A 12,986-nucleotide genomic window follows, 5' to 3' on the forward strand; every position below is an offset into this window, starting at 1 on the left:
CCAAACAAGAGAGATGAAGGAAAATGAAAGAACAATGAAATTCCATGACCCCAGCAAATTAGCGCCCAAGCACAAGATGGGGCACCAAATCCATTAAGGCATGGAAGAATGCTAAAACTCATGAATTCCTCCTCCATGGAGAATTTGCGCCCAAGGAATCATTAAGGCGCCAAAACACACAAGGCGTGGAAGATGGAGAAAATTCAAGATTCCAGGGAATGGAGGAATCAACGCCTTGGCCAAGGAAAAGATGTTGAAATGGCTAAGTCAAAAAAAAAAAATCAAGGATGAAATGATGAATTCCACCATGAAGAGTGAATTCCACGCCTAAGTTGGAAAACTGAAAATTTGTCTGAGGCACACGAAAATCCAGGTATCAAGGAAGGACATGGGAAGGATGAATTTCCTCTATCAAATTCAAAATTCCAGGCCCAATTAGGAAGTTGAAAATTTTCTAAGGCATGGAAATAATGAAATTCCTTCACCAAGCTAAATTCCACGTTCCATGCCTAAGTTTGAAAGTCCGGGATGGAAATTTCCAAGGCAAAGGAGAATTTCAAGGGTCAAGGAGGAATGGAAATGCAGGAAATCCCCTCAGGAATAATTTTGAAAAATCCTATTTTTAGACACCAAATCACATCCAAATTTCAAAAGTTTTATAGATTTGGAATCATGAGAGAATTCTCTCTCTCCTGGACCCGAGTCCTAAATTTTAGGAAAGTTCCTAAAAAATAGGAGATGGTGAAAATTGATGGAAAACCTTCTTCAAGCAAGGAAAGTTGAGGAGACTTCAAGAAAATTCTTCCTGAATTGAATTTTCCCTCTCCAACAATTCCAGATATGCAGGAGCAGATATACGATGGCGGGGTCCACTTGCATGGCAAGGATCTATTGAACACGTGGCAGTAGAGTGGTGCTTTCATTACCAGAATATTTGACCAAATGGCGACTCGGTCATTGCATGTTGAATTTATGGCAGATTCCTTTTGCATGCAGCCGCCGCATGTGGAAATGATGGAGCATTTATGACATAATGGGGTGATTTTTGCATGGATGAATATTCAACACATGTTGGGCGAATTTGAAGGAGGTGGTCATTTAACGCGCAATGGATGTTATTTTGGGTACTTTTGAATTAATTGTATATGGGCATGATGGGTTATTAATTGGAGACTCCCACCTTGTTACATCTTGAGTGGAGAATCTTTTAGGGAAAACCCTAATTAGGGTTTGCATGTTATCATGGCCTGAGGCCTATATAAAGGGGTAACCCCCTCATTTGTAAAGGAAGGGAGATTTGTATGAAATTGTTGTGATAGGTTTTGAGATAATAACAGTGAAACATTGTTCTCTAATGGTGTCCACTTAAGTTATTGTTTCAAGACTTGCATGGTTTCACCTTCCTCACTTAGAGTAGAAGTACTATAGTGTTTTGATTTCAATGGAGAATGTAATGGTGTTTGATGAATTTCCATGGTTCATACTTTTTGCATCTTGCTGATTGTAAGTTGCAATGTAAAGTTAGCCTGAACCCCCTAAATTTGTGCTAAGTTTGATTGTGGATGGTCGTTTGGATTGCGTCGTTTTTGGGTATTCAAATGTACTTTCTTGATTTGAAAATCCTCTAGCATCCCCAGAAGATTGCACCGGTTCTTGCGGAGTTGTAGTTGACCTTGGCGAAGCAAAGCTTGGTTTATTTGGAATTTCTCCACCAAAGCACTATTCATTGTTATCACTGCCCTTAGGAGTGGATTGAGATCCTTCTGAACCCTTTCCCCTTTACTTTCAGTTCATTTTAGTTCATTTAAAGCAGAAGCATCACAGATTCGCTATATCCGATGATGGAGTTCCAGCCACAGCAAAGAAGTGAAAGAACGATGCAAACGTAAGGCCCCTTGGATTACCAGCAATCACATCAGCCAACTGAGTCACATCCGTAGCATAAAGGAACCTTGGAATCGATTGTTTGAAATTTCTGCAATCTTAGCATGCAATCGTACTTTGATCAAGAGAGAGTGAAGTGACCATTAGGCAACTTTATTTTGTGTTCGACGTAGTCATAAAAAACACGTCAACAGGTCCCAACTCCTTTTACGGAGTAACTAGTGTCATCTCCAATGATCACTTCTTCATTTTAATTTCTCTCCACCAAATCATTTAGGTGTCCTCTAAATCCGGTAATATGGTGAGATGCACCGCTATAAATTATCCAAGTATTGTGGTTGGTAGGCACATTGCTTGAAAGGGCTGAATAGAATATGAATCCATCTAAATCCTTTTGTGGAAGAGTCTCACCAACATCCGCAATCGAAGCTTGAGGCATAGTCCTGGTTGGGCATTTCATTGCATAGTGACCATATTTGTCACATCTAAAGCATTGGATTTCTGAAATATCCTTTCTTCTTTTAAATGTAGGAGCACCATTGGATTCCTTATCTTTCTTCCTTTTGAAATGTCCTTTCTTACCTTTCTTCTTTGAGGAGTGCGAGGCAAGAACATGAATATCTTCATTTGTGGAGCTTTGGCCAATGTCTCTTGTAACTAATCTTGACTCTTCTTGAATACAGTCTGTCTTCAATCGATCAAACTTAGGGAGTTTTGATCTTGCACTTATCCCTTGAATAAATGACTCCCATGATGAAGGGAAACCATTAAGAGCCAACATGGTTAATTCTTTGCTATCGATAGTGTGTCCAATGGTAGAGAGTTGATCTCTCCATTGGGTAATCCTCATGAAGTAAGACATGATGGATTCTCCTTTTGTCATCTTGATGTGGTTAAGTTGTTGTTTCAGTGCGAGAGCTCAACTCGTGTTGTTGATCTCATACATCTCCTCTAATGTCTTGAACATGTCACATACCTTCGCCAACTTGGAGATAATTGGCACAAGGTGATCTTTCACAAAATCAACCAACATTTTCATTGCTTTGTTGTTCTTTCTCTTCCATTGAAGCTTCTCATCCTCTTCTTTTGGTTCCGGTACCGCTTCCTTCACAAGTTCGTCTAATTTGTTTTCCCCCAAGGCAAGCATAACTCTAAACTTCCAAGAGACGAAGTTTGATGCACCATCAAGTCTGTCTTCAACTCTAAGTCCGTTCAACATCTTGATGTTGATAGATATAATCAAACTTGAAGGCAATAATGGAGGACATCCCTGCTTCTATGAATCTGATCTGATCTTTCCTTAAGCTTGCTCTGATACCATGTTGAGTTTTGATCAAATTATAATAGGTAGGTAATTTTAAATTTTATTAACTTTCTATGACCGTGAATGCAATCCGATTTGCCAATGGATATACGAACTGTACATATGATAGTTTAAACAGATTCAATACAATCACCAAGTCTGCAATATAATATTTGGATTGACTGAATAATAGAAAGCACAGTCAATCTGAAGTGATTCCTATATTCGATCTGCTGATCTACGGTATACAAAAGTATGCCTCTTATTGATCAATTACAGTCATCTTGTTATGTATCAAACAATATGCAGTTCCTTCGATATGTTATCGAACTGAAGTTATTCACTGTATGTTATCCATTCCTTGGCTGTCGTATTCAGTCTGATTTGCTATGTATTCGAAGGTTGGCACGATATGTATACTTGACTGCAATCGTCTATCACCGATTGCAGTATGCACTATCTCTAATCTTATTGCCACGGTCTGCAATTTGTCTCTCTGTACTTTTGATTCGGTCTGACACCAAATAGTTTTGCACGATATATTATATGCTTGTCTATACTATCCGTAAACCATTCGTATGATCCCCGGGTATATTATCTGAGTGTGATATCGATCTGCCTTTTGGACTTCCCATAGATCTCTATTATCCGAAATCTTTTTATTATATCTATATAACCCTCCAAGAGGAAGACGCATCATACATATACACCAAACCCAATGGATTTCCAATGGAAGTCGTGAATCTTCATAAGTCGGCTTCCAATAACACAATCGGTTATGAACCGATTCATAATAATTTAAACACAATCGGTTATATCTGAACCGATAATAATATGATTTGTTTATTAGCAAATCGGTTAACACATATACCGATTCAATATAGTTGATTGCACACTAACTAATCCGTAGATTGAATACAAAATTAATAAGAGCATTAATTAAGTCGAATTTACAAATGTCTAAGGCCGATAGGCCAATTAGACATTTGGGTTTGCTATGTCGGCCAGAAGGAATCCGACCATAGCTATATTATCATCAACAAGCTTCTTGCTTTGAGATGATGCTTTGCATGAGAAGTGTTTTTGGCTTAGTCTTTCTTGCTTTCCTTTCAGTTTTCCTTTTTGCTGCTGACCTTTTTTGAAGAGTATTGCAGAGTTTGATTTTTGGAGATAGGTTTGGGGCTTGGCGAAGAACACAACATGGATGGTTGCCCAAGGGTTCACGAGACTGTGATCGAGAATTATCACCCTTATAAGGGTTAGAGACTACACAATGTAGCCGTGTGTGGAGCTCAATATGGATTCTAGTCAAGAATAATTCGGTGTCTGTGATTCGAAAGTTTGGGTGAGAACTCAAGGATTCAGCTCGGAGCTACACCTTTATGAGGATCGACCTTTTGGGTCATGAGACAGCTTGATCGAGATTTGTTCTTCAAAGAAAATATCTTCCCAAATATATGTATTATGTTATCAGCAAATTTTTTTGTGTAAGCCTTAAGGGGGGGTCCCTTGGCTAGGTGACTCTTGAGATTTGAATGATACATCTATAGGAACAATGTAATAAGGGGGGGAATGTTAGAGAGAGACAGTTATTCAATTGTTAATTGCATTTCTGTTATGCGCACTTTCTTCTCTTGTATAAATGTTGTTTCTATTCATCAATCGAATCAATCAAGTATTTACCATATTTTCTATCACCTAGTTTGGGTTCACAGATTCAGTTCATGGATCCGGCTAAAAATCGAGGCGTTGAATTCATTTTAGGTTCACCCATACAATAAATATTTATATAATAATATATACATATAAATAATATAACATTTATAGTATATAAATATTAATAATAACTGTTATAATTTTATAGAATTATAATATTATAAATATAAATAATCAATACTTATTTAATAAAATATAATAATAAATTAATAATATTATATTTACATATAATAATACTATATTAATATAAATATTAATAATGTGTTTTGATAACTAAACTCGATAGGGTGCATATGCCTTTGTTCTACTTCTAACTCTATGCACTTTATGCACCACAAAATATAAATTAGAAATATAAATATTAGTATCATCGTCTAAGGGTGGGGCATTGATGATCCAATCATGGCCAACTTCTTCTCTTGATGAAACAAAAGGGGGAAACAGATTCCATGAACACAACTAACCCTTCAGAATTTCTGAAGAAAAAAGATGTCTTCCTAATAGATCCATGCCACACCGAACTGGACCCCAACTCCAATTCGAACCAGACCTGGATCTGGCATCTTGTCCAATGGATCCGGTAACACAGCTTTCAACATCTTAAGTGAAATTTTAAAAAAGAATAATAATGAATCGGGGAAACAATAAAAGCTATCATGACTAGCTTAGCACAACCAAAAAGAAAATGACAACAAACCTGAAGGGTTAGTGCACTTGTATGTTTGGTGACCAGAAAGTTGGTCAAGTTTACAAGGTAAGCCATTGAAGAGTTAACCACCAGCAAAAATACTATGACCTTATCCTGTCTTGCAAGAGCTACACATACTTCCATCACTTTAGGTTCAATTGTTAGTACAGCAGGCAGCAAAACCAGAACTGCTATTGGGGCCATGTACAGCAGCAGATTCATGGAGTCCAGTTTTTCCCTGTAATATACGTTGAGACATGGATCAAAGCTTTAAGTATATTTGAATGAAAGAAAATAGCCTGGGAAAAAAAATATTAATAAGAGCTAAGAGGCTTGCATTATGACCTCCTAATGCTACATCATGTTGAATTTACTCATATAGATCATGTCAGGTAAAGATAACAATTAGAAATTATTTGTGTTAATCGGTAGAAATTACTTGTAACTAAAATTTGATGCAGTAATTCATAAATATTGTGATTCATGATGTGAATAGTTGTAAAATCTGCCAAAATACATATTTCACTAACCCATCAGAAGAAAGCAGTAATCCTTGAAGGACAGATTTTAGAGCCCGCGCAGCAGTCGCACAAATACACATAAGAAATCCATATAAATGGAAACTTGGTTCTCCCTGCCCCCACAATAGAGATGGTTAAATAGTTGCAAGAACTCATTCACCAATTAATTAAAATTCTTCTGATGATGTTACACCTGTAATTCAGCAAAAGCACCATCTCCAAAAGATAGTAGAGTCTAATCGATGTTAATACTTGAACTAACAGCCTTTCTAACTGAAGATGCATTGAAAGCACAACTCAGAATCTTGATCTCTTTGCAAGCTTGACCACAATTATCGTTTACACTTAAAGGATTCTTACTCATTATAATTATTTTAGTTGAGGGATATTACATGTGCTTTGAAAGAAAATGGTATGTTCACGAATATTCCAATTCCTGAAGATTTTATTCAAAACATGACCATAAATATCAAATTCACATGATAATTTTCATTGCCCCTATTTTTTTTATGATGTTTCAGCTATGATGAAGGGATACTATCTTTGGGAATAAAAGTTCTCCACATGAGTAGAAATATTCGCTACTAACATAGCCATCATAATAATTACTTTAAGAGTGACCTGATTGTCAACTTTAGTATTGTCAATGTCTTTTTGTTTCTTGAATCTTAACACAAACTCAAATATTAAACTCCATTAAAAATAAAAGAAAAATAAACCATTAAAATTTTAAAAAGTCATTGTAAGCATGATCTAGTTATCAAATTTTCTATTCTAATTCTTTACTATGATTTCACCTTATTTTCAATTGTTTGCTAGCATTTTAATTTACACCTTTTAGTCTGACACAAAATGTAACCACTCATTGACTTAGAAGAAGAAGCTCCTTGTAAATAAAAACTAACTTAATCTAAACAATATGTACTTACCATCTATAGTTTATACAATGTTTTTTGGATGGTTCAAGCTCGTGCTAAACTAAATTAAGTCGTGTCTTTTTGGATTAACATAGGCCAAAGGATAACACATTCAACTCAAAGAAAAGGATTTGTATGCTTTTTAACTGAATGAAAACCCTATGATTATTTAACACTAATAAGCAATGCAAGTACATAAGGCTTGAATCTGTTTACACAACATAAAAACTTGGCAAATCAAAAGGAAAACAATTTATGCAAAGCTATGATGATTACACTTCTCTAAACATTGCAATACAAGGCCTGCAATGTTTGAAAAACAATTCAATTACCTCATTTGTACAAACAAACGAGATATTACGAGTTAGCAAACAAATTTAATACAAAGCCACAAGATGCAACTTAATCATCATTGTGCTACAAAACCTCAATGATCGTTAAGCAATTTTTAACCCATAAAATCACATAAAACATAACATACTTCAACAGTAATTTTAGCAACAAGTAGGCATGAGAATTACTATTTGGAATCTAAATGCAAATCTGCAATTTTTTATAAGCATTTACCAAACTTTGCATGAGAAAATAAGTAAAAAATAACTACATATTCTACTCTAGGAATAACTTTACTGCATGTAGTGCAATCTATGTTACAAATTCTACCCCCTATAAATAAATCTGAACTCTAGCAATTTTCAATTAGACTGACAATACAAACTACTACAAACTAACACTAGAACTTACATCTCTTGCATGATAAGAGATCCAAAATTTGATGATCTATAAATAGCACCTCAAGCTAAAATTAGAAACTACTAAATATAGTACACATTGCAAATAGCTCGATCTAAAAATAGCGAATCTCAAAATATCTGCTCCTTGGAAACAAAAATGGCTTCCTTGAAAACAGAAATGGCTTAGTGCCAACTAAATTTAGATTGTTGGATAGGGGACTCTAAATGATGATTCTTATGAAGCTTTTTGTTACAATCATGGGAAAGCATCTAAAGGTGTCAAACTCTAGAAATCCACTTTGATGCCTGAATTTGAAAACACTTCTTCAAAAAGCCCTAGCAACTTTGTCGTGGCCTACATCAAGGGTGCTATCTATTAATGTAATTTTAATTTTCAAAACTTCAAACTCACTCTTCCTTATATAGGTGTGCAATTCACAGTGGAAAACTGCTTTGAAATGCAGAACTTGTTCCGCCTTATACAAGTGTGCACCTATATATGCATTTGTACTTGAAAATGTTAACACCAATTCTACTTTGTCAAGTGTGCACATAACAAGGCAATTTTGACCGAGAACTTTGAACTTATCTTCCCTCACAAAGGTGTGCCCCATAACAATGTGAATTTGATCCATGATTTTAAATGTCCATTTTCTTCATATAGTGGCACACCAACAAATGCAATTTTGAACTTGATCTTGGAAATGACATTTCCTTGACAAAGGTGAGCCCCTCACAATGCGATTTTGGACTTTACAAAAAAAAATCTCTTTTATACAAGCATGTCCCTAGGTATACTATTCTGATATTTGAAAAGTCTTTTTCTGCCTTTATACCAACAGACCTCACAATGTGATTTTAGGCATTGCAAAGAAACTTGCTATCTTCATATATAGGCATGCATCAGTACTCCGAAACTCATTTTTTTGTATTAAGGTGTGTACCCTAGCACATAAACATACTGCTTTTTAAAGAGTACTTTTCATAATTTTCTAAAACCCTTCTTTGGCATGCATGAGTGCATACTAGGCATGATTTTTGCTTTTGAAATATTTTTTTACTATCTTCAAGCATGCACCTCATGCCTACATGTTTTGCAATTCTTTGAAAAGTTTTACATGCCATTCACTATGCATGCAAGTCACTAGGTGCCTTTTCTATGTTTTGAAGCACCATTACTCATATTATAAGTTCATGATCATGTGCATGGATGCATTTTTTTTTTTTTTTTGAGACCTTTTACACCTGAGTTCAAGCATGCATGACTAGGTATTATAATGTTATCTGTTATTTTGACAAATTTACATCATAATTTGTTCATAACCAGTTTCTAAAAACCTAAACTTTCATGATATGACAAGCAAACAACATATTTGAGGGAAAATTGTCATGCCTTGACAAACCTTCATAAATCCCTTTGTTGTGATAGATGAACTTGAAAGGCCAATCTATTGATCCTACAAAGATAACAATGGAAAAAACCAAAAGAACCACATAGATAAAAAAGACCAAGTTTGAAACATGATTATTGATTGAAGAAAGAAAAAGATTCTACTTGAACTTGGACTTGGTACAAAAAAAAATTGTGGGTACAAGAATTGGCTCTATCTAGGGACCACAAGGCATTCTTGCAATGTAGGATAACTTCAAAATCTTTGGTTTAAACAATAGGCCAATGCTTTAGCGGCTGGGTATAGAGTCAAACTATTTTTAAATAATCTAATCAAAGATTACCCTAAGACACCTAAACTAACATGAATACATGACATTACATCACAAAAGGAGAAACACAAAACCGCATAACACGGAAAACAAAATCTCTTTTACAAGCAAGAACAATTGTTAACAAAATGGATTAAATAAAATCATTTATAGGCTAGGAAAAATAGCCACCTCTCCTTGTAAGATGAGATTCAATCAAGGTAGCATCTAGCATAATCTTCCAACTCATTAAGATTCAACAATTTTTTAAGATACTTCATTTCTTTTTTAATACATCTTACAAAATCATAATGCAATGCAACAACCTCAAGAATGATAATCACTTCATAGTTTATCCAATCTTCACGTCACTTCAGCATACTCAACCATAAACTTAGATGAAACATTATTTCTTGGAAAATGCTGGAGTTGTTGAAGAAAGATCTTCATTACCTACACCTGAATCTCCAAGTCTATAATGTGTATTGACAACAAACCTTGTGTTAATGGTAATTTTTCAGCATTTTTATTAATTGAATATCTATCTGACAAACCATGAAGATTTGAATCTTCCAACACTGAAGTATCATCAAAGAAAACATAAATAAAAATATCCATTTCTAGTAACAAATTTTACCATCATCTACTAACATAAATGCAAGAGTAGAAACATGACCTTCTAATGTTTTTGTTTCCTCTTGGTGTCTTGAAGAAAAACATCCATTTCTGTCATCAAATTTTCTCTCTTCAAAACATCTCCCTCAGAACTAAAATTCACTGTCATTACTACTCTTAGAATCTTTAAGACTTGAAGCTGCAACCTCCTCAAGCTCTATTTCCTTACCATTTTCTCAATGTTCTTCATCTTCTATAATAACCATTTCTAGCATAGGTTCATTGATAATTGTTGAATGTTCAACACCTACTTTCTCATTAATACACAAAAGATCTGTGATGAATAAAACCTTAAGGGTAAATCCACTATGTCCTCCACTAAAGACCCACCCTCAAGGTGCTACAAAAAATTGTCAAGACTTGGCGAAAAATTTTCCACGTAATCTTCTAGTTTGACGAGTGCCTCTATAGCTAAATTATCTTCAAGAAAAAATCTTCTTCTTCGTCAAACCACAAACCTTCACTAGTATCACCAACCTCCAACACCAAAGTTTTTAATTTTGGCAAAGTTGTCAATTGAGATTTGTTATCATTGGTTCTTATGGAGACTATTGAACTTGATGTTGAAAACTCTTGAAAGAGAAAAATGCCTTGCTCTTCTAGTAATGGTGTTAAATATTGAGGAAAATCGTCAACTACTTCTATAATCAAATTTTCTATTTCCAACTCTTCAGTAGATATCACTTGAATAGTTTGAATGATCTAACATTCTTCAATTACCTTTGCTGCAAATTCTTTAAATAAACCTTTGAATGAAGAAAAGAAACAACTTGATTCATTGTATTTGGTGGAAAGCTATGTATCACAACTTCGCTCCTTGGATGCTGACTTTATCTCACCTTCCTTAGAGAACATAAGGCATACTTGAGTGAGATTAGGATCTTTGTTAATCAAACCTCAACCAATTTGAGGATAGAAGGCAAAATTTTCACTTCTAGTGGTAACTATTGTTTTGTTTGTAGAACGTATTCATGTGAACACATGAAATCATTCAAAGTATGATTATGCAAATTATCTCTAACTTTATCAAGTCCATATTGGGCATATACCATCACAAATCCACCATCCAGTTATCTAGAAAAAGTTGAGGATCACCCAAACACCCTTGATTTTCAATTTAAACTGCCAAAATCTATGAGAGCCTTTTCATTTCAAGACAAAGGCCATCATGCTGATCTATTGAATGAATTCTGCAATATATGGGAGATGAAGAAGATTCATATACTACTAGCCTTGCCAAAACAGGGAAATTGTGGCTGCCATAATTGATGAAAGAATTATTCCTACTTGAAGGAGGTGAATGCTACTAAATGGTTGAGCATTCAAGGGAAGTTATTTCATCATATTGGCCACATCATTTACCACCCTTTGCAATAAACAATCAGTCAATGTTTGTACTAACAATCTAATTGAATCTCTTTGAATTATCCTTTAAGCAATCATATGATCCTCTAAGTCAATTGCATGTTTTTGAGCATCATTTACTTCACTAATGAGACCTACCTTGTGAAAGAAAGCAATTTCTGAAGATAAAGTGTTTATGAGTAGCTCAATGGAATCTTGAAAGAAGGATTTAGAGTGTCAACAATCTTGATAATTGGATCTCACAACAAACTCCCTCATAGGCTACTATCGTCTTTCTTGGCATTTGAAAGTTGTGCAAACAAGATATGATTATCTTAAGCTAACTTGAAGCACACAAGAAACTTGTCACTCATTAACTCCTAACTAGTGATTGAATTGGAAAGAAGATAATGGAACCAATCAGTTATTGCAGCTTTCAATGTTTTTAAAAACTAATAAGAATCATATATTTATGTACTACACTCAAATTTCACACACAATGGTGAAGGCTGAAATATGTACACCTAAATGCTGCTTGCCACCACAATATAGTTTTCAAAAATTCTTCCGTGGTCCACAAGGAAGACCATGATGCTCTATCAATGCCAAAAAACCAATCTGATTTCCCCATGTCAATAATGGAGGTGAACAATTTTTATTGTTGTTGTTTCCCACCTTATCAACCATTGTTTGAAGTAGTTCTAATAAAGGTGAAAGACTTGGTACATTTGTAGAAGAATTTTCTTTTGGAGGATAATAATCAAGTGCTAATTGCACTATAACTAGGCATCAATCATCATTCACTAGCAAAGTCATCAAAAAATATAAACAGTTTAATTCACAGCATCAAGTGCAACACAAAATGGAACAAATATACAATAAAATTGCTCTTCAAATTAAAAGGAGAAGCTCCTTGTAAGTAAAACTAACCTAATTTGAACAATATGTAGTTGTTATTTACAATTTATACAATGTTTTCTAGATGGCACACACTAATGCTAAATAAAATTAAGGTGTTATTTTGGATTCTTCTAGGTCAAAAGGCTAACATGCTCCTTAACTCAAGGCAAGAGATTTTTATGCTTTTTGACTTCATGAAAAGCCTATAATTGCTAAAGAGATAAACATTGGGTAGTGCAAGTAAACAGGCTAGATTTTGTTTACATAACAGAAAAAATTCAAATCAAATGGAATCAATGCATACAAAGCTAAGATAATTATACTTTCTAAACTTTGCAATGCAAAGCCTACAATATTTGTAAATTCAATTTATCTCATCTATACAAACAATGAAAGATGTTGAATGCTGATTGGAACAATCTGATATGTTTTTCTGAGTTTGATTTCTTTGACCAGCGGTTGGAATTTTGGTTTTTTCATGCAGCTTGAGGTTTTTAGGATAACTTGCGTGTTATTGACTTTTGGAATTTGACAATGCAAAATGAATAACAAATGCAATACATAAAATAATTGACTGAAAATGAATTTCAGACTTCTGATTTT

At 34.5% G+C, this 12,986-nt stretch overlaps 1 protein-coding gene across 3 annotated transcripts in view; it reads right to left on the minus strand.

Moving 5' to 3' along the window:
• LOC131048405 (probable sugar phosphate/phosphate translocator At3g11320) overlaps positions 1 to 12,986 on the minus strand; it is a 79,942-nt gene that overhangs the window by 13,728 nt on the left and 53,228 nt on the right. For all 3 annotated transcript variants that reach the window (XR_009106413.2, XM_057982358.2, XM_057982361.2), the window contains exons 2-3: positions 6,122 to 6,225; positions 5,601 to 5,829 (exon numbers count right to left, since the gene is read on the minus strand). Coding sequence is in view for 2 of the 3 variants with exons in the window: in XM_057982358.2 (XP_057838341.2) it covers positions 5,601 to 5,829; positions 6,122 to 6,225 (333 nt within the window). In the remaining variant the exon portion in view is untranslated. The remainder of the gene's footprint in view (positions 1 to 5,600; positions 5,830 to 6,121; positions 6,226 to 12,986) is intronic.

This window comes from Cryptomeria japonica, chromosome 8 (genome assembly GCF_030272615.1).
Source record: "Cryptomeria japonica chromosome 8, Sugi_1.0, whole genome shotgun sequence".
Taxonomy (NCBI): Eukaryota; Viridiplantae; Streptophyta; class Pinopsida; order Cupressales; family Cupressaceae; genus Cryptomeria; species Cryptomeria japonica.